At 47.1% G+C, this 22,359-nt stretch overlaps 1 protein-coding gene across 1 annotated transcript in view; it reads left to right on the forward strand.

The window, feature by feature from the left end:
- Positions 1-8,170, forward strand: part of AGAP1 (ArfGAP with GTPase domain, ankyrin repeat and PH domain 1) — a 514,946-nt gene extending 506,776 nt beyond the window's left edge. The window contains 1 exon segment of the mRNA XM_032355251.1: positions 375-8,170. Coding sequence (XP_032211142.1) covers positions 375-578 — 204 coding nt within the window. The 3' untranslated portion in view covers positions 579-8,170.
- Positions 8,171-22,359: the final 14,189 nt, after the last annotated feature.

The following is a 22,359-nucleotide window of genomic DNA, read 5'->3' on the forward strand; positions in this document are numbered from 1 at the left end:
GTGCTCATTCGCTCTTCCTCACTCTCTGACAAATAAAATCTTAAAAATAAAAAGCACTTTTTTTTTTAAAGATTATATTTATTAGAGAAAGAGCATGCATACAAGCAAGAGGGAGCAGCAGGCAGAGGGAGAGGGAGAAGCAGACTCCCCGCTGAGCAGGGAGTCTGACTCGGGGCTCCATCCTAGGGCCCTGGGATCATTACCTGAGCCAAAGGCTGGTGCTTCACCTACTGAGCCCCCAGGTGCCCCAGAAAGTACCTTCTTTCAAAGAGCACGCTCCAGCTCATGTGTAGCCCATCCCAGGGGTCCGTGTCCCTGCACGAGCTGAGCTGTCCTCCCCCTGGTGACCTAACAGTCCTCTGTTGCCTCTGCAGTACGGGGTGGACGTCATGGCCCGGGATGCCCACGGGAACACAGCACTGGCCTACGCACGCCAGGCCTCCAGCCAGGAGTGCATCGACGTGCTGCTGCAGTACGGCTGCCCCGACGAGCGCTTCGTGCTCATGGCCACCCCCAACCTGTCCCGGAAGAACAATAACCGGAACAGCAGCAGCGGGAGGGTGCCCACCATCATCTGAGGACTGCGCGCCCCCTGCCCGCCGCACCCGGGCGCCTGCAGCCTTGTGCCCTCTCTCGGAAGTCACGACACGTGAGTCCCGTCACGTCCCCACTCTGTTCCCGCTGGTCGCCTGCCACCTGCCCACCTGCCCTCACCCCACGCGAAATCACAAAACCTGACCGTCCTTGCGGGGCGAAGAGGAGGCCAGGAGGCTGCCGAACGGAGTCCTTTTCATAAACTCCCCTAGCGACAAGCAGGAGCTACCAGCGGGCCTCGGTTTATTGACGATAGCACACAGCAAGGGACCCCCCCCCAGCCCCTGTCTGGAGACCTGGAGCGCGGCACAAGGGACAGGGACGAGAGGGGGAGGGGAGGCAAGGAGAAAGGAGAAGGGTAACTCTCCTTAACCGGCAGTTAAGCACATCAGTACACTTCACCTCTACCAAACGGAACACTCGGATTTCATCTCCTCTCCGAGGAGCTTGACGGCATAAATCAGAAGCAAGCAGAGTTTGTCAGGTTTGAAGCCCCTATGATGGTATGTGTCAAATCAGTTGTAGCTAATCTGTCCAGGGAGAATACTGGCTTCATTACACTTGCATAGTTGGGTTCTTCCAGCATTACCGCTGTTTAATAGAACATGATTAGTCATCACCGAGAAGAAAGCATATTAGCTGGGGAGGTAGTTACGCAGCACGCTTCGATGATTGCCACGATGTGATTGCAATACTTCTCAGAAGCATCGTATTATCCCAGACATGTTCTTTCGAGCCCTTGGAGCCCTCCTTTCTAAATTCACTGTCATAATTTAGTATCTGTTTAATTTTTCAGTCCAAAGAGAGGAAATCGGTTGCTGAGTATTATTTGACTGGAGTCTCCTTGGTACAAAAACAAAATGGAAAAAATAAATAAGATTAAGTCGGAAATTCGAAAGGAAATCACGAATTCAAGCTAATAATAACATTTCGAGGCCATGTAGTAAACTCGGTAAAGGCACAAAAGGCTTCTTTTTGTAAATCTAAGAGATTTTACTTCCTTTTGCCAAGGTGGATGTCATGGGTCTGAGTCACTGCCGGGCCACTCCTGAGTGTCACACAGGCTTCTGTGTCATGTCTGTAGCTAAGATTGTGAAAATCTATTTGAATAAAAGAAGTTCATAAATATGCATTGATTTTTGTTCAGATAAATGGCACCTCTGTTAATTTATAAATTGAACTGGATGTGAACTAATAACGTGCAAACTAGTTGAGATAAGAGAGTTACAGATCGTTGTACATGGAAAGCACTCTCAGCAGCAAACACTTCCATTAATGTGATCGACAGCTTTTAAAAAGGAAACTATCAGAAGATGATGGTGGTACAATTTGCTTATTAAAATCGAGAAAGAAAAAAAAAAGATGCCTATGAGAGAAAGGAGGGGGAGACATGTTGATTTCTCATTGTTTAGATCTGATACCACTTCTGCCAACCCAGAGGAGGGGGCCGTGGGGAAGCCAGGGATGAGTTTCTGAGTCCCGGCCCTGGGTGCTGGGCAGAGGCAGGCCATGACCAGCTGACTCATGGGCACTGCTGGCGCTTCACTCAGTAGCCAGACCCTCCATTTCCTTTACTTTGGCACCTAACCTGCCATCTCCGAGGTGTGGGACAACTTCGGACTTAGCTGCCTTCAGCGTGATGGCCAAACAGAGTAAAAAATCAGATCACGACACCTTAGGTTAAAAGGGAAGGGGTGGCTGTGCCTGGAACCCTTTAGCAAGTCCGAGTGAGAAGAGGGCTGGCTGTCTCCCTGGCAGGTGACCCTGGGTCCGCTGTCACCGAGGAGCAGGGCCACGTCCGCCCAGCCACATCTGCCCGCAGCCTCCAGGCAGGTCTCTTGCTCTTCTGTGATAAACCTATTTTGTAAGAGGTTTTTCTCTTCTTTCACCTTTTAAGAAAAAAATTTAAGTAGGTGGGGGAAAAAATAAAGCTTTACACAGAATTTATATGTGGGTCAGTGTTTCATGGACATATGTAACCTTGATTCCATTGCGTGGAAGCCAGCGGGCTCCGGGAACAGCAGGTGCGGAAGCCAAGAAGCTGGGAACCTTGACAACAGGTCCCTAATCCTACTCCCACCCCCACCCCACCCCCACAGTTTTTAATTCTGTATTTCATCACTGTGTAGTTATTTTAAATGTGAATAGAAAAAAAAAATGTCATTGCCTATTTTTGAAGAACGCATCACTGTTCTGATGCAGCTGTACACGTTTGCCTCTGCACAGCCTGGCTTCTAGCGTAGACTTGATGTAGTGAACACAGATACAGCACAAATGAAATTCTTAAATTATTTCATTGTAGTTAACGCCCACTATAGGAATGCTCTATTCATATAGCGAAGCCTTGTTTTGAAAAGAAACGGAATTCCTTGTCAGGCTTCCCTTTGAGATATATATGAGCGTGTACATATGATTATATGTGTTTATAATATAATATTTTCCCAGATGACTTCTTTTTTCACTTAGCCTTTCACGACCTGAATGCCAGATGGGTTTGGTTTGGTTTGTTGTGTTTTGAGTCCTTCCCTCTCTCAGACACAGGGAGTTCACTGATCCCTTCTCAGAAAACTTGACCCCTCTTCTGCTATTCTGAGCAATGTTGATCTGCGCTGGGAGGCGGCCAGCTTTCCTGAACCTGAGTTTTGGCAGCAGAGGGGAGGCAGTGGTGGGTTTCAGGGGTTTTCCTTGAAAAAAAGAAGGTGGCTGGTGGCTAATCTGCTTGTATTTCAGTGTCACACCAAAAGGCCTTTCTTCACTGACAGTGCTCTCATGCCCATCTCAAAACCTTGCTAACACTGAGGAGGGGAGGCAAAAAGCCACAAGGGCTGGTGTTAGACATGACCAGTTCGGCAAGGGGGTCGAGTTGTCACTTTCTAGTCCCATGGAAGTTTTGTGAAGTGACAGTGATGAGAAGACAGCACCGCATCATCCCCATAGCATGTTCTAGCCAGAAGTAAGTTTCCCCGAACTTGAAACCACCTGCTGGGGTAGGCACAGGTGCATGTGGTCACCGGGGAGGGTAGCTTCTCCATCTGGCCAGAAACTCTGCAGACGAAGGAGCCTCGATTCTGATCCCTTGAGAGTAGACTTCCAGAACTGAGTAGGAGGATGGCTCGCCAAGCCCAGAGCCCTAGTCATGGGGCCCTGGCCCCTCTGTCTCCTGTTGTCCCAGGAGATGAGCAGCTCGAGGGTGAGTAACATGTTCTTAAGTCTCTGGCCCCATGAGCTGGCACAGTTCTATGTCTCCCAGGAAGAGCACGCTGTGTGTGATTATCCCGGAGAGCAGGGGAAGGCAGGGGGTCCTTGCCGATCCCAGGGCTGTCGAGAGCTCTTGAGGATTAATCTTGACCGGAACCCTAAAAGGAGCCCATTCTCTACCCATGACCCCAGGCACCGAGGCAGGGCCTTGCTCTTCTGCCTGTCTTCTGAAGTTTTGTCTAGCCTTTGCCACCTACCCAGCCTCTGCCATCGGGCCTCGGGACCAGTCTTCCCCAGTTTTATAACTCTGCACCCTTCCAGAGTCATCCTCTCCATCTGCAAGGGCGCAGTCACTGACCTCATGAGGGGAGAACAGGGTCCAGTGATGAGAAGGACAGCCATAGGGCTGAGCAGACCCAGCTTCACCCGGCTTTGCTGCCCCTCCTGGGTGACCCTGGCCAGGTCCTCAGCTTTGGGGCGCTCTTTCCTTAGCTGTGAAACTGGGGGGGGAGGGCGGGGTGGCCTTGCAGGATCCAATGACCCATTGGTTTCCAAGCATTGTGATCACTGCCAGCCAGACACCCGGCCAGGGGCTGGAAGCTCAGGAAATGGGAGTGTTCGGGAAGAACAGAGTTGCTGATGGCATCAAAGCCTGCGCACCCACATAGAGAGGGTCCCCAGGCTGGAGGTGCTTGCTTTCTCCAGCCGCGTCCTGGGGAGCCTGTGATGGCATGCTCGCTAGGCCGAGCCAGAGGATGAGCGAGGCTCTCTGTGAGCCCCTGCCCCAAGGGGTGAGCTCCAGTGCTCACTTCCTGATGTTTATCCTCCCATCTTCGTGGTCTGATTTTGCTTTTCCAGAGGCAAAGTAAAGGTTGAGTCTTACTCTCAAGCATTCTCCAAGATCCCTTGAGGCCCAAGGTGACCCCTTCTCTCTGACGCCATGCTGTGTCATTGGCTCAGACAGGCCTCCCACCATTCAGAAGCCACCAGGAGGCTGCTGTTCACACTTGGCCCTCAGAGCTTGCCAAAGAGCACCCTGGCTGGCAGAGGTCGAGGCCCTGGGGCCTCTCGTGCGTCACTTAGACACTTGCACGGTGAGCAGGCACCTCGCCAGAGCTGCTCTCCCTCTTGAGGCTGGCATTCGGCTGATCTTGTGCCTGCAGCTGGTGAATGTAACTTCCCCTCGAGGGCGGCCTTGGGTCCTACCTGGACCCCAGCCTGAGCTGTGCTCCAGAGTGACCCAGGTCACCACGGCTCCAGTTCTGCCATCTCTTCCTCCTGGCATTTAGAATGTTCTGGAAATAAGAAATCCACATTCCCACCTAGGGAGGTTCAGAAGCCTTGCAGCAATGTAGAGGCTCTACGAGTAAGTATGATCCGGGCTCCAGAACTTCTCAAAAGGCAAAGATAATCGGAAAGCAAATCCATTACCCCTCCATGGGCTCTTTGCCCCTCCCCCACCTGCTCTATTTCCATCCCTCACGCGCCCCACAAGGTCGGCATGACTTTCTAGAACTCCCCTGGATTGTATTTATGTCCTTCAAGCAAACAAATTGAAAAGCAGTCAGGAAGGAATTCAAATAGAAATGTGCTGAAGATACACATCTTTCTTTCCCAGGAAATATAATTTATTTCTAACTGCCTCCTCGAACATGGGCTTCACACATTGTGAAGTCCTGTCTTCAAGTGATTTTCACCCTCATCTTTCACCAAAAAGCTAAATAAGGGCCTTTGGCATCCAGACTTGGATTTTTCACTTTGGGCCATTATCAACAATGTTGCTTTTTCTTGAATTCCTAAGTGGCTTTCTTCTGGAAGCCCTGTGGTCATTGAGGCTTCGGGGTGGGCCCCGTCTGTGCTGCGGCCTGGCCAGGCCCACCAGGTGTGTGGCTCACACGGGCAGGGGTCTGGCTCCCTACCTGGCCCGAGGTGGGGGGATTGGCCCCCACGCTGTTCTGTACCCTGCACCCTGGTGGGCCTTTCCTGATTCAAGCATCTTAGGTCACCTTTCAGTCAAATTGTTGAATTGCTTCCAGTTACGCAGGAGAGAGAAGGGGGAGTGGGTTCATCCCTCGAGTACACAGGAATGGCGTCAGGCTTTTATTTCCACTGCAACCCGAAGTGACCCTTGGAAGCCGGAAGTGACAGCTTAGAACTCCTATTTCAAAAACATGGGTGTTCTTCCCCTTCTAGAAGAAAGGTTGTCCTTATTAATGGATTCTCCATTTCATTTTGGATGTCTGCTGCTTTTTGAGCACAGACTGACGCTTCTTTCCAGTTCCAGTTTCTCCGTGTGGGTCAAGAGTAGAAAGTGGAGGACATTTCCTCAGCATGGGATTCCGCAAGACCACAAAGTCTGGTTTTCAGTTTGCGATTTTTAAAGCACCTAAGTTCTAAAATCATTCCGTTTCACCAGTGTGGGGAAGAGCTTCCCAGGGCAAGGGCTCAGGATGGCAGATATGAAAGCCTCTCCTTCCTGCATTTCATTTCTGGGGGGGCTGCTTCTGCTCCTGGATGGTCGCGTCTGTGCTGGAGCTTGTTCCTGCTTGGTAAAAACGCCCTCGTCCGAGGCCCTCATCCCACCTAAAGGGCCATTGGTGCCCAGAGGCAGGTGTGCCCAGCATCGACCCGCCATGAGCCGTTCCCGCCAAGCAGACAAACTGGGGTCTGTCTGGGTGTCCCCCGGCTCCCAGCAGCTACGGGGTCTGTGCAGGGCAAGCTGCCTTTGTCAGGGTGCACAAGGTCAGCTCAGGGCCTGTGTTTTATTTGGACCTGGTGTGTGGCTTCTGCAGAGAACGCCCCCAAGGGTCAGGATGGAGCCATATGACAGAGACTTGCTGTCAAAGTCCAGTGAGGTCTAATCTAGAATTCACCATCAGTGGGGATCCCGTGTCTGTCCTTCATCTTGAGACACAGGTGAAAGAAAGTGATACTACATGTAAGAGCTTTCGGGGATCTTCCAAACAAACAACGAATTGTTAGAGGAGCAGCTGCCCCCAAACCAGAGTGTGCCCTGATCTCCCCAGGCAGTGTCCACGATGGCCTGGGAAGCAAATATCTGAGCTGGCCCAAACACGAGTAACAGTAACAGAAGCCCACACCGTCTGTGATCCCACGAGTAAGATGGGGAGTGTCCAGGCTTGATGGAGGATGTCGCAGGGCTTTCCACCCCTGGTCTAGCACCCAGATGTCGAAAGCCTAAGTGACAGGCCTCTTTCAAAGACCCTGGGGCAGCCCAACTGATGACCACTGCACCCAGCTCATCAGCTGACATTCCACTGAGTGGCCTGGGGGAAAGTTTCATCCCACCTGGGGTCCTCGAGGGTCGGAGGACAGAGGGGACCAAGGGTGCGTGAGCTGGAGCCAGAGCGGGGAGTGAGTCCTCACTGACCACTCACAGGAGCACAGCACGCCCTCCCTGTCCTGCCCCAGGGCGCAGGGGCGGACCTGAGTGGGAATCAGGCTGTTCCAAGGTGCATGGGTGATGAGTATGTTTAGAAACTGCTTTATGGCACATCACACATCTTGAGGTTAGAAGTCATGCCTTCTCCAAACCCTGAAAAACATCTCGGTTTCCCTCCTCCAGCTGGGCTTTTGTCTAAAATATATCAAACTCTTGAGGTTGCAACCCCTGTCCCAGTCTGAGCACCCATGTGCTGGGGAGGATGCCGTGTGGCCTTGACCAAGGGCACTGCACAAAGCCTTGGGACCGCTGAGCTGGCTGCCCCAGGAAGGACAGGAGGAGTTGGCCACTCCAGGCCCAGGCACGGCCACTTGGGTTCTGAGAGTGCTTCCTGCTCCCAGACAGTCCCCCACTCCTGCTCATGACCTTGAATGGGGTTCTTATAGGGCCACACATGTGTTTCTGAACAGGAGACTGAGCGGGTCAAAGGTGGCAACCAAGAGGCATCTCTTGCAGGGAACAGGGAAGGCCAAGTCTCTCTGCCCACCTCTCAGCACATTTTTCTGTTTCTGTAAATAGTGATGTATAGAAGATGGAAGAGCGGCCCGGCGTTTATCCAGAGATGGGTTTGGTTTCTTCGGGATTTTTTGTTTTGGGGTTTTTTGGGGTTTTTTTGGTTGTCTTTCTATTACCTCATTCAGCAAGTTTGTTTCACAATGACTCAATGATGCTTTATTTATGTTGTTTGTACTGTAATTAAAACCATTGACAGACATTTCACTTTGCTTGTTATCTCATATGATTTTGTTTTGATTAAATATGCCAGTTTGTATTTTCCTGCATTGGGATTTTTTGTGTCAGCTGTACAGTATTCTAAGGGGGGGGGAAAGAGAAAAAGAAAAATGTGTAAAGTAAAGGAGAGAGGTGGCTATGGTGTAGAGACCTCTTTCTAATAAAGAAATGAAAATATGTCTACACTGCTTCTGTGGAGGTTTTGTGGGGACTTGGGGGGCAGGGCGTGTTGGCCATTCGTCACGACTAATTGGATGTGTGTGCTCAGGCGAGGTCAGTCAGAGAGGAGAGGTGCTTAGAGAAGGGAGGCGCTGGGCTCCGGCCACCTCCCTCGTGTGGAAGGAAACGGGCGCGCGCGTGCTGTGGTCACGGCATCAGGACCATGAGGAGCATCTCCCCACTTGTTCATCCCCAAGACACTGCAAGGGGCTGTGGCTCCAGCCGGGGATTGGCTGGGCCCGGAAGTTACAGAGGCTTGTCAAGTGTCTTTGCGCTGGACCACACTGCCCCAGATGTATGATAAGGACTAGGAAAGAAAACCCTTCCAGAATGCCTTTATCAATACTCTCTCATTATGAGTAGCATCACATTTTTCTCACACAAAATACACAGTATCTTTACCCCCAAACTCAGAAAATTAAAGCTCCCAACTGCCACCACCCAGACATTACCAGTTAGCAGTTTGGTGACACCTTCCAGATGCTTCTCTCTGCAGACAGGCGAATGTCCGCTCCCTCGTCACTCTTGCAGGGCAGTAAACATAAAGCCCTACGATCCCACGACATGTCTGTACTGACATTTGCTGCGGAGATTATCTCATGGCCCGGGGGGCCACAGCAGCCAGCAGGCCACAAGCAAAATGTGATGAAGGCTCCTTGTCTTACAGGGGACTCAGCAAAAGGAGGACAAAGAAAGTGCTTGAGGAGGAATCCGTTCCATTTACACGCATGTTGGTTCTCTTGGATCTGGTAACATGTGCCTTAAATGACGTAAGTGACTGGGCAGTAAGCCAGGGCAGGCACGGACACCTGGAGGGCCTCCCGGGCCCAGCCTCCTCCAGCCAGCTGGTCAACCGCGGTCCGTGGGTTGCCTCCTGGCACCCATGTGAGGTTCTCCACCACCGGCTTCAGCATCCCATGCAGGAAGGAGAGGAAAGGCAAGGGGAGAGGCAGCGGGCAGGCCTCTCCCATCCAGTGTTGCCTGAAGCCCCACTCGCGGCTCCATTGACAGCCCCCATCCTTGGCCACACTGGATGAGGTCACTTAGGGCTGCAAAGGAGACTGGAGGACGTGGCAGCTCGGGGCAGGGAGGGTCTGGTGGTAGGGAAGAGGGGGAGAGCGGGTGTCAGGCAGCATGCGGTCTCAGCCCATCCACTGTGTGGGTCCCCAAAACGCCCTCCGTCAATAACCCAGAACAGCGGCTCCCCCAGAGACATGTCCAGTGGGCTGTCAGCCCCACCCATGACTGGCCCCACCTTCCGTCCAGCGCTCCCCACTCGATCTCAGAGGGTCCATCCAGGCCCAGAAGCACTTTGTCGGACCGGCCAGGTACCAAAGGCAAGACGGAAGCTTCAGATTTTACAGCTGAGATCTTGGAAAGCGACTGTACTCAGTGCTGGCCCGGCTCTGGGGGGACTGACAAGAAGGCGCCACTAGGGGAAACAAAGTCAACCAGCGTTTCTGCAAAGCCCTGTGGAATCGTGGAGAATGCCCTGAGAACTTTCCCTTTTGGCCCAGGAGCCCAGGGCCTAGACCACCTCCATCCCATAAACATACGTTGGTGACATGAATGAATTTGATGCTCGGAATCTGCCCGAGGAGTAATGTGGCTACTTGAGCATTTGTGTGAGAGATGTTCACAACTACAGTATTTATAACAACAAAGTTTGGGGAACAAGCCCAAAGTCTAACAGGAAGGCAATAGTGAAATAAATCCATGTACCTCCATAAACGGAAAGTGGAGTCAGTTCAAATGTGTTTATCTCATAGGAAAGTGATAGCATGGAAATTAAAAATTAGGATACAGAATATACATAAGATTCTATTAATAAAGAATTTATATAAGCTGTCTTGAAAGTTATTTTTTATCCTTATTTCATATTGGGGGGGAAAAATCCAAAATGTTTGCGGTGCTGCCTCCCTGGGGGGTTCCTGTCCACATTTCTTGTTCATACTAAAATCGGAGAAATGGTTGGTTAATTGATTAAATAGATGCCTGAGCGTGGAACCCGATGTGGGACTGGATCCCATGACCTTGAGATCATGACCCAAGCCAAAATTAAGAGTTCAATCAATGCTTAACCAACTGAGCCATCCAGGTGTCCCCCTGCCCCCGACAGCAAGTCCGCAGTCCTAAAGGTGGTCCCTGCCGTCTGCTTGTTCCGCCCTCCTGTCCCTCCCCTGCCTTCTCCTGCCCCTCTGCCCCTCGTGGTCAGCTCCAGCCACGCCCTGTGTCCTGGCCTCTCCTGCTCCAGACCTTTATCCACCTTTGCCTCCCCCTGGGAAGACCCCACTGTTTGTGGCTAGCTCCTTCTCATCTTTGGGGTCTCAGATGAAACATCCCTCTGAGAGATGTCTCCCCACACTACCCCCAGCTCAGTCAGGCCTCCCTGCACTGGCTCTTGGCACCCTCCCTGACCTTCACAGTGCATTTCTCTGTGGGAAAGGTCAGCCCGCTTCTGTGCCTCCCTCGGTTCCAGGGCCCTGAGTCTGCCTGGGTCTGGGATATCGGCCCCACCAAATACCACTGACCCAAGGTGTGTGTGAGGCAAGGACAAACTCCAGCCCCCCATGGCCTACACGGCCCAGGGCACTGAGACACCAGGGTCCACTTGCACCAACAGTGTTCCTTTTAGGAACCGAGCCTCGTCGTCACCATGAAATGTCTGAGGAGTGTCCTCGCTGGACGCCCGGGGCCTGTCAGGACGATCCCTACCAGGCCGTCGCAGCCCCATAGCTGTCCCAAGGCCCTCGGGTGGGACTCCGTCATGGCAGGTGGGCCCCCTCTGGGGGTTGATGTCCAGAGCTCGCGACCCCAGAGACGCCCCGATGGGTCCCAGCCTGTCCCCTGCCATGGCCCGAATGGGGACAAAAGCCTCGCTTGCCAGTCATGCCAGTGGTGAGACAGAGCTCCAGTGGCCCCACGTCCCCAGCACGTTCCCAGAAGCCGCTGAGCCACAATTTATCACCACACGTGTCCAGTAAGGCGCCTAATTGGCCCATAAATGTGGCCCAATAACCGCACCTGACACCCAGAGACACTGCGGGCAATTAGCCCTTATTTATCTGCATGTGGCACTGGCCACTTGCTAGCTCCACACACGTTCACGATCTGTTTATTTGCAAAGCTGGAGGGACACGAACCTCATTACTGCATGAGACAGCACAGTACCCACACACACCCATTTGCCACGCACCCCAGACACACACACACACACACACACACACACACGCACACTGGACACACAAACACACCCCACAGACAGACACACACATATACACCTCCACACCCTACAGATGGACAGACACACACCAGACACACAAACACACACACATACACCCCAGACACGCAAACACACCTCACAGACGGAGAGACACACACCAGATACACACACACCCCCTTGAGACACATACCCCACACACACATACACACCAGACAGGCACACATGCTCAAGACACACACATGACAAACACACACACACCAGACACACACCACACACATTGTAGAAACACACACTATATACCAGACACAAACCCACACACATTCCACAGACACATACACCCCAGACACACAACATATCACAGATACACACACATCTTGACACACACACCACATACACACCACACACACATCACACGCACACACTACACACACAACTGCATATACCGCATATACACACCACATACACATCAGACATACATACCTTCATACATACACACCACGCACACAAATACACACCACACACTACACACCCCCACATACACACCAGAGACCCACATGCACACAGAGAACACACATTCACGTGCACACATGCACACACACAGACACACTAGCAGGGACGATGGGAACTTGGCATCGCCCTGCTGTTGGCTGAGGAAGTGGGTGATGCCTGTGTGGGCAGGGCTTTCTCTCATGAAACACTCAACAGATCAGGCCCCAGAGCGGCTGCGGGCTCCTGGCGGTCTGTCCAGGTGACTCTGCACCAGGCTGGGGCAACTGGCCCGGGACCTGTGCCCTGGTTATGTGGACTTTCAAAATGCACAGAGATTTGGTCACTTCCGTTCTGTGGCATTCATCTTGACTTTACCCAGCCTCGCTCAGGGAAACGACTTCCTGTAAACAAATGATTGGCTGGACGTGGAGTTCCCCAGAGACTGGGGGCTGCCGCTCCTCCCAGCACCTGAGCCATTTGGTGTGGAAGAGATAACGTGACCTTTGAACGGGAGAATGCCACACTCATCGCCACGGCCATGTACTGGGCTGGTGAAGGTGGGGGCTGTGCTCCCAGACAACCTGGGCTTCAAGGCATTCCGAGCGCTCATCTGTGAAATGGGTGTAATTTGTGAAGACTTAATGGGTTAACAATACGTGGAAAGAACTGAGAACCATGCTTGGTCCTCAAGAAGCTCATAGCAAGTATTAAAACTCATCAATATTGTCACAGAAAATTTGGAACATCCAAATAAGCAACATCGTACATAACATTAAAATTCCCCCTAATCCATATACAGGCAAAAAGATGTTATCTGAGATGGAAAGATGTTTATACAGCAGAGGGAGAAGCAAGTTATCTGACAGTTATCAGACAGCATGGATAGCGTGAGCCCTTTCTTGGCAGGAAAATATGTCGAATTACATATCTGTAAATATATATATTTTTAAAAAACCAAAATAATAAAAGAAAAAAAAAAACAAAAAACAAAGGGATAAAAAGAAGAAATAAACAAAATAAACATATATACACAGAGACCCTTCAGAAGAACACGCAGGAAGTGCTGCCAGGAGTTCTCGTGGAGATTAATCTTGATTTTAACTTGTTCTCTGCCTGTTTGAATTTTCTGATTCATCTGAACATTGATGACTCCTGTAACTATTTTTAAAATAAAGAAAATGAAATGAACAATTAGGACCCGCCCACCCCGGATAGTCACTCCCAACTTGAATGTGTATCTTTCAGCCTTCTAAATTCGTATATATGTGTCCTTTTATTTAAAACATAAAATAGGGAGGGTGGCTCAGGGGGTTAAGCCTCTGCCTTCGGCTCAGGTCATGATCTCAGGGTCCTGGGATCGAGTCCAGCATCGGGCTTTCTGCTCAGCGGGGAGCCTGCTTTCCCCTCTCTCTCCCCACTACCTCTCTGCCTTCTTGTGATCTCTCTTTCTCTCTCTGTCAAATAAATAAGTAAAACCTTTAAAAAGGGTTAAAAAAAAAAACATAAAATAGGGGTGGCTGCGTGTCTCAGTCAGTTGAGCATCCGACTCTGGATTTCGACTCAGGTCATAATCTCAGGGTCATGAGATGGAGTCCCACACCAGACCCCGTGCTGTGCGTGGAGCCCACTTAAGATTCTGCCTCCCACCCTCTGCCTCTCCCCACCTCTCTCAAACAAATTAATCTCCAAAACATAAAATAACGTTCTTCAAACTATTACTTCAAACTATCTACTCTTCCCTTCTGTCCTTTAAATGTTGGTTTTGAAGGTTTCAAGCCAACAGAAAAGTGAAACAATGGAGTATTCCAGAAAACACTCTGAGAAACCTCATCTGCAGTCACCAGTTACTCACATTTTCACATCGTGGGGCTCTTCAGATCGATGACGCACAGACGATACAGATGACATACGGATGACAATGAGCACACACACTAGGCGGAGCCACTTGAAAGTAAATTACCAACATCATGATTTTTCACCCTTAAATAAATAAGCACAAGGACTTTCCCTGTCGTAACTACAAGACCATTATCACTCCCCAGATAGTTCCCATTGATATGATATAATATGCAGTCCATATTCAAATCTCTTCAATTGTCCCAATAATGTCTTTTATAGCTGATTTTCCTCTCATCCAAGATCCAATCAATAATCACACAGAGCCCTTAATTGTCACGATAACCTACTTCTTTAAACTTAAATGAGCATGAACAACTTTTCATGTCAAAAAAAAAATAGCTAATATGATTTAAACACTCACTAGCCAGGAAGGAGGCTGCCTGGTTCCTGGCGCTTCACCAACACCAGGACGAACATTTTATTTAAGTTTTTCCGTTTTAAAGGCAAAAATGAGGATCTCTTGGTTTTTCTGCATTTCAAGACTACTGAGTTGCGATTTTTTTATGTTTAATGACTCCTGGTATTTTGGTGTTCCCCCTGCGTGTTCTCTCCTCACTTTTCTTTTGGAGCATTTATCTTTCTCCTAATGACATGTGAACGTGGAGGGCATTACCAGCTACAGGTCATATGTTACATAATGTTTCTCATTGTTTCCTTTTTGAACTTTGCAAATTTTTAGGGTGCCGAATTTTGACACTTGTGACCTCAAATCAGCATTTACTTTCATGATTCTTGGCCTTAGTGCTTCCCTTAGAAAGTCCTTCCTCACCCCCACTTCTCTTCTAGTACACTCCTGTCGTTTTCTGGTACTTCGTTACAGTTCAACTTTTCATCCCTCTTCCGTTTGTGAAAATTGTATTTTTCTCCAATTAGTTAGCTAATCATACCAATTCCATTATTTATTCTTTTACAAATTACATGTATAAACAATAGGTGGGATCCTTATTAAATGAATGACATGTAAATTACAGAATTTCCATGTAATAGACTAATAATTGGCTGTTAAAAGAATAAGGTAGGGGCACCTGGGTGGCTCAGTGGGTTAAACCTCTGCCTTCTGCTCAAGTCATGATTCCAGGAACCTGGGATGGTGCTCCACATCGGTCCTCAAGGGTCATGGAGGACCCCTCAAGGGTCAGGGAGCCTGCTTCCCCCTCTCTGCGTGCCTCTCTGCCTACTTGTGAACTCTCTCTCTCTGTCTCTCTGTCTGTCTCTCTCTCTGTTAAATAAATAAATAAAATATTTTTTAAAAAAAGAATAAGGTAGGTCCTGACAAGGGAAGATCTCTAGGATATATGCTGAGCAAAAATTCATGCTGCAGAGCAGTGCACATAAGTGTCACATGTGACTCCCGAAGCATAGGTGTATGCGTGTGTGTACACACATACACACACACAAGATACTCTCTGGTTCCTCGTGGTCGTCTTTGCTGCCCGCTCCTCCTCCTTTTTTCACTTCCAAATGTTGGGAGTCCCAGACTCAGGTCTTGAGCCATCCTGTACCTACACAACCTCCCTAAATGATCTTATCTAGGCCCAAGGTTTTCAGTATTTGCCCCTGACTTCCAAATTTACCTCTATCCTTCCCTCTCTCCTGAGTTCTAGACTTGTCTATCCAATGCTAAGTAGATACTTGGATGGTGTATAGTTAGGAATGCTTTGGGCTACAAATAATAGTAACAGAGGCTTAAGGACACTACCCCTTAAACATTACAAGAGGTTTAATTGTATCACATAAAATATTTTGAGGCAGACAGTCCAGGGCTGGTGCTGTGGCTCAGCAATGCTATAAAAAATAAAATAAATCAGGGGGCACCTTGGTGGCTCAGTCATTAAGTGTCTGCCTTCGGCTCAGGTCATGATCCCAGGGTCCAGGAATCAAGCCCCACACCAGGCTCCCCGCTCACCAGGAAGCCTGCTTCTTGCTCTCCCTCTCCCTCTGCTCGTGTTCCCTCTCTCACTCTGTCAAATAAATAAATAAAATCTTGAAAAAAAAATCAAGTTCTTTCATGCTATTATTGTTAGCAATATGGCTGCCACAACTCCAGACATTGCAGTCACATCCATGGCAAAATCCACATCTGTCCTTTTGATCAGGAAAACAAAGACATTTCCAGATTTTCCACCATCCTCCAGCTAATTTTCCTTTTATGGCAGTCTCATTGGCCATATGCAGAGACATTGCAAGAGCAAATATGGTACCTCTCTTTTCCAGCCTCCGTTCTGTGGGTGGGAATGAGAAAATAGAGGAATAGGTGTTGGGCTGGGCAACAATAGTGCCTCTGATACCCAACAGTCACCTCAGGTACACTTCCCCAAACAAAACAGTATTCCTTCCCAATAGAGCCCTTCCACATCTGACCTGTGTTGTAAGTGGCATCTCATTGTTGTGAATCTCATTTCTGTGAATAAGTAGCATCTCACTTTTGCCAGTACCTCTTGCCCATATGCACAGGAACCATCAGGGACCTCTCTATGTATCAGTCTGATCTGTCATCTCCAAAGATACACCCTAGCACTGACTACCTCTCATTCTCTCCAGCTCCGCACCGGAATCCAAGTGCCAGATTACTCCCACAGCCCCAGGCTGCTCTTCTTGCTTCTTCTCCTGTCTCCTTTGTTGCATCTCCATCAGAAGCCAAAATAATCCTTTTAAAATGTAAGTCAGTTCCTGAAACTTGTGCTCTCAATGCAGATGGTTTCTAGCGTCCCTAGGATAAAAATCCGGTTGCTCACCTTGTCCTGCAAAAGTCCCATGTGATCTTGCCCCTCTCCTCCTCCGACCTGTCCTCCACAAGCTGCCCTCCCACAGCCTCGCTCTTTCTCGAGTATGCCATTGGATGGCCTTCCCATCTTTTGGCACGTTGCTGTTTCCCTCTCCTGTTCTGTTCCTTGTCCTGTAACAAAGAGATCAGAGTTATATCCAGGTTCTAGGAAATGGATCAGAAGCAGATGGGAATTTAGCATATGATAAAAGTAGCACTTTGCATCAGTGGAAAATATGAAGCATTTAACAAATGAGGAGGGACAACTGGCTATGCTTTTAGGGGCAAGTATACTTCAACTCTTACCTCCCCATGTGCAAAAATAAATTCCAAATAGATTGAAGCAAAATGTAAACACGGAAGGTAAAAGAATACTAGAAATGTATGGAATATTTTTATAATCCTGGAAAAGCCTTGTCTCACTGATATATAGAAACCAAAAGCTTTAGAAACGTGGACAGATTTGATACATAAAATGAAAAACTCTTAATAATGCATTGTTTTTCTTTTCTTAGAGCCATCCCACGCCCTAAGGACTTTAATTACCTAGAGGAAACACATAGGACAGAGAAAGAAACACTACTTGGACAATTCTAGTTAGGAAGGCATTTTGTAACAATATTCACCTGAAGCCTTTCAAAAAGTCAACGTCAGGGTGTGCCTGGGTGGCTCAGTCAGTCGAGCATCTGACTGGATTTTGGCTCAGGGTGGTGAGATCACGCCCCATGTCGGGCTCTGTGCTTGCGCGGAACCTGCTTGAGATTCTCCCTCCTTCTCCCTCTGCCCCTCACATTTGTGCTCTCTGTCTCTCTCTCAAGTAAATAAATAAATCATTTCCAAAAAAAAGTCAGTGTCAGGTGTGTAATTATAGGGTAAGAGAGACCCAAATCTGTAACAACCAGGTACAGTTTATGAAATTGACCAGATGCTATCTAATGTGAGAAGGGGGCGCCTGGGTGACTCCGTAGATTGGGTGTCTGCTTTTGGCTCAGGTGATGGTCAAGGGTCCTGGTGCTCTCTCTCAAATAAACAAATAAAATCTTAAAAAAAAAAAAAAAGTGAGATGGTTGAGGAAATCCAAACACAGGCTGAACATTAGATACTGTTGGAGAATTCCGTGAGTCTTCTCAGGCCAGTGATGGTTTGAGTCAAGGGGGCCAGTGTCTTTATTCTCAGAATATGCACAGAGGTTTAGAGTGATTCAGCAGCCATAAATAATAAAAATAAATTAACCATTATATAGTGTAGGCAAAGGGTATATAGATCTTCACTTGCTGTTCTTTTAACTTTTCTCTATGTTTGAAGATTTTCAAAGGAAAAATTGGGGAACATTTGTAGTTAGACAAGGTGTGATAATGAAATGGAGTAGATGTTAATCAGTTATGAAAGCGAGTAATAAAGAAACCCACCATCCCAGTGCCTCCAACGGAGATAACCACTATCTTGAATTTTGTGCCAATCTCTCCCTTGCTTTAAAAAAATACTTTAAGTCATATAGCACGTTGGTTTTGTTCGTTTCTGAGCTTTATAAATCTGAAATCCTATTTTTTTCCCCACTCAACTGATTTTCTAAGATTTATCTAGGCTGTGTGTCTCTGAAGTTCATCCATTTGTACTGTTCCAGCATGTGAATGGACCACAATTTGTTTATTCATTCTCCTCCTGATTTGAGGTTCCGGTTTTTGCCGTCACCAAGCAGGCTGCCAAGAATGTTTTCATGCAGACAGGTCATGATCCCAGGGTTCTGGGATTGAGCCCCACATAGCATTAGGCTCTCTGCTCAGCAGGCAGCCTGCTTCCCCTCTCTCTCTCTGCCTGCCTCTCTGCCTACTTGTGATCTCTGTCTGTCAATTAAATAAATAGTATCTTTAAAAAAAAAAAAAAAAAAGCATGTTTTCGTGCACTTCTCCAACACAGATGTTTGGGAGTTTCTGCAGGTTTGTGGTCTCCAAGTTTTCCCTCCCTTACTCTAAAAGAATTTGAAGAATTACGTATCCTCTTCCATTTCTTTTTTAAGATTTTATTTATTTGGGAGAGAGAGAGAGTGTGAGCACGAGTGGTGGGGAGAGACAAAGGGAGAGGGAGAAGCAGAGTCCTGGCCCAGCAGGGAGCCTGACTCGGGGTTCAATCCCAGGACCCCAAGATCATAACCTGAGCCAAAGGCAGATGCTTAACCCATGAAGCCACCCAGGCACTCTGCCTCTTTCACTTTTTAAAGTTGAAATGTCAACTTTTTATCGTAAGTTTCAGAGTTGGAAAGGATATAACTTGGGTACATCTCAAATATTAACATTTTAAAATAATGACAGTATTCTTTAGATAAAGTAGTTTTATTTCATTGTATTCCAAGTGCATTATCCTGAACATCATTACTATTGTATAAGGAAAATAGCAAAAATAAGGAATTTTGTCAGAGACAAAGAAGGAATATATCTAATCTGATAGTGAATGGCTAATAAATACATTGTTCTTTGTCTCATTTTGGAGTTAGCCCTTACAGCTTTTCAAGCTAAACCACTTTAAAAAAAAATCTGTCCAAAAAAAAAAAAAATCTTCCTGGTGCAAGTGGTGACTGTGCTGGCAAGAACTGAGGAATGCATAGAACTGTGGAGTAGAACTGCTGTATTATACATCGGAAACTAATGTAACAGTGTATGCTAATTATACTTCAATAAAAAAACAGGTTAAACTAGAACTGTGTCCAGCAGAGTGCAAACACCATAGCAATTTTCCATCACTCACCATTCCATTTAAAATTACATGACTAAGGTCTTTGAAGCTCAGAAATCTCAGCTTGCTCCCCCTTTTTCCCTTGAAGTTGTCCTTCTAGTCATCCTCCCCTCAAAATGTAATCCTAATACTTGTATCCTAAAAGATAATTCACTGGTCACTTTATTGCACATCTCTGCCATGCAGATATGTTTATAACACGAATTTTTAATTTATTTTAACTTCCCATGACCCTATTTCTCTACTTGTTAAACATTATTTTTAGTAATGTACCAGCTAATCACTGGATTGGTTCTCCTCCGTGTCTTTGAAGACAATAAATTGAAACGACTTGCAGGAAGTTTATTAGACAATCACTAGTCATTCTCTTTTACAACGTTGACATCAGAATCTCTCATTGCACCTCTGGCTGACAGTCTAGAATATTCTTTACAACCTGGGGTGATGCACCAAAGATTAGGCATAGTGGAGGGAGAGTGGAAGAGGGTGTCGTGGTGAGAGCAGAATGGATAGAAAGGAGGACATTTGGAAATGTGATTAAATAGGTTTCCTCAAAACCATCAGTTTCTCATTACTCCTTGGAAAGTCTTCATATGCATCAGTGTTCTAGAATAAATACCTAGAAGTAAAATCACCATGTGACTGTGTGTGTGTTTGACTTCACAGTATGAGAGACAAATCATTTTCCAACATGGTTGTATGAATTTACATTCCCACCATCTGTATAGGAGGGTTCTAGGTCTCCACACCTTTGCGACCACTTGGTATCATCAGGTTTTTAAATTTTTGCAATTGGATAGATGTCAAAAGATATTTCATAGTGGCCTTAATTAAATTTCTCTGGTCACAAATTAGATTGAGCATATAATATAAATGTACTTGCCAATCATATTTCTCATCTATGAAATATGTACTTTTCTTATTTCTTACTGATTAATCTGTTCCTTTTTCACTAGTAGCAGCTCTTTTATTGTTCTTTATACCAGTTCCATACAAAGATTTTCTTTTAAAATGGCTTTTAAAAAATGCTCTCATTTGATGAGCAGCGCATTTTGAAACCTGTTGAAGAAATCTTTTAGAAAACAGCAATTCTTCCGTATTTGCTTCTTTTTTCTTTTTTTTTTTTTAAGTGGATCTTGAGGGACACCTGGGTGGCTCTGTCAATTAAGCGTCTGCCTTCAGCTCAGGTTGTGATCCCAGGGTCCTGGAATCAAGGTCCACATTGGAGGGGGGGGGTCCTTGCTCAGTGGGGATCCTGCTTCCCCCTCTCCTTTTGCCTTCTGCTCCCCCTGCTTATGCTCTCTGTCTCTGACAAATAAATAAAATCTTAGAAAAATAAACAAAGTGGGACTTGAACTCATGACTCTGAGATTAAGACCTGAGTGGAGATCAAGAGTCAGATGCTTAACTGACTGAGCCACCTAGGTGCCCCTATTCTATTTTTTTTTTTAATTTTGTCTTTTACATCAGTATCTTCAAACTATTTTTAATGTGTGTGTGGTGTATGAAGGAACATTTTTTTCTGGAGAGATAATCAATTGCTTCAACACTATTTATTTAAAAATCTGTGATGGAGCGCCTGCATGGCTCAGTCAGTGAAGCATCTGCCTTTGGCTCAGGTCATGACCCTGGGTCCTGGGATTGAGCCCCACATCAGCCTCCGTGCTCAGCAGGAGGTCTGCGTCTCCCTCTCTCACTCCCTCTGCTTGTCTTCCCTCTCTGGCTATCTCTCTCTGTCAAATAAATTTAAAATTCTTTTTTTTAAAAAAGATTTTATTTATTTGACAGAGAGAGAGAGAGAAATCACAAGTAGGAAGAGAAGCAAGCAGAGAGAGAGAGGGGAGGAAGCAGGATCCCTGCAGAGCAGAGAGCCCGATGCGGGGCTTGATCCCAGGACCCTGGGATCATGACCTGAGCTGAAGGCAGAGGCTTTAACTCACCGAGCCACCCAGGCGCCCCAATAAATTTAAAAATCTTAGAAAAAATAAAAATAACAAAATAAAACTCTGTGAATACATAGGGTATTACACACAATGGACCTTCAGTTCTGTTTCACTCTTCAGCTCGTCTATTCTTCTGGTAATACTTACATTTTCTTAATTACCAGAACTTTATAAGACATTTTTAAAAAGATTTTATTTATTCAGAGAGAGAGACCACAAGTAGGCAGAGTGGCAAGCAGAGAGAGAGGGGGAAGCAGGCTCCCCGCTGAGCAGAGGGCCAGATACTGGACTCAATCCCAGGACCCAGAGATCATGACCTGAGTCAAAGGAAGAGGCTTAACCCCTGATCCCACAGGTACCCCTATAAGACTTGATATCTTATAGGATACACCTCTCCACTCTGCCCATTTTCTTCTTTGGGTGTATCATAGCTGTTCTTAACCCAAGTTCTTAAAAAATTCTCCTACAGTTTTTTTGTTTAGTTTTAAAGATATTCTTTATTTATTTGACAGAGATCACAAGTGGGCAGAGAGGCAGGTGGTGGGGGGAGGGGAGAAGTCTCCCTGCTGAGCAGAGAACCCGATGTGGGGCTCCATCCCAGGACCCTGGGATCATGACCTGAGCCAAAAGCAGAGGCTTTAACCCACTGAGCCACCCAGGCACCCCTGTCCTACAGTTTTGATAGGAATGATTTTGAATCTTATGAACTGGTTTGGGAATAATCGACACATTTATGACACTGAATCTTTCCATTCATAATCATCGTGCCTCTCTCCATTTATTTTTATATTCTTTAATGTCTCTCAAGAAAATTTTATAATTTTCCCAATTACCTTATTTTGTTTTTAAATGTATACTTTTATTTCCCCCTCTTTATTCTTACGCCTTTTAATTTTTCTTATCTTACTGCTTTGGTTAGGACCTCTAGATACGATGCCGACTAAAAGTAGTAATAGTGGTTTTCTTATTCATTTTTTGATAGCAAAGTTTATTGCTAAACAAATTTAAAATAGACTGAGAGAAAATTTTGCCCTGCCTCCTTTGTCCCTCTTGTCCACAACCACCTCTCTGGCTCCTTGAAGACTGGTTTACGGTGGCAGCTCAG

The sequence above is a fragment of the Mustela erminea genome, chromosome 8 (genome assembly GCF_009829155.1).
Source record: "Mustela erminea isolate mMusErm1 chromosome 8, mMusErm1.Pri, whole genome shotgun sequence".
In the NCBI taxonomy this organism is placed as follows: domain Eukaryota; kingdom Metazoa; phylum Chordata; class Mammalia; order Carnivora; family Mustelidae; genus Mustela; species Mustela erminea.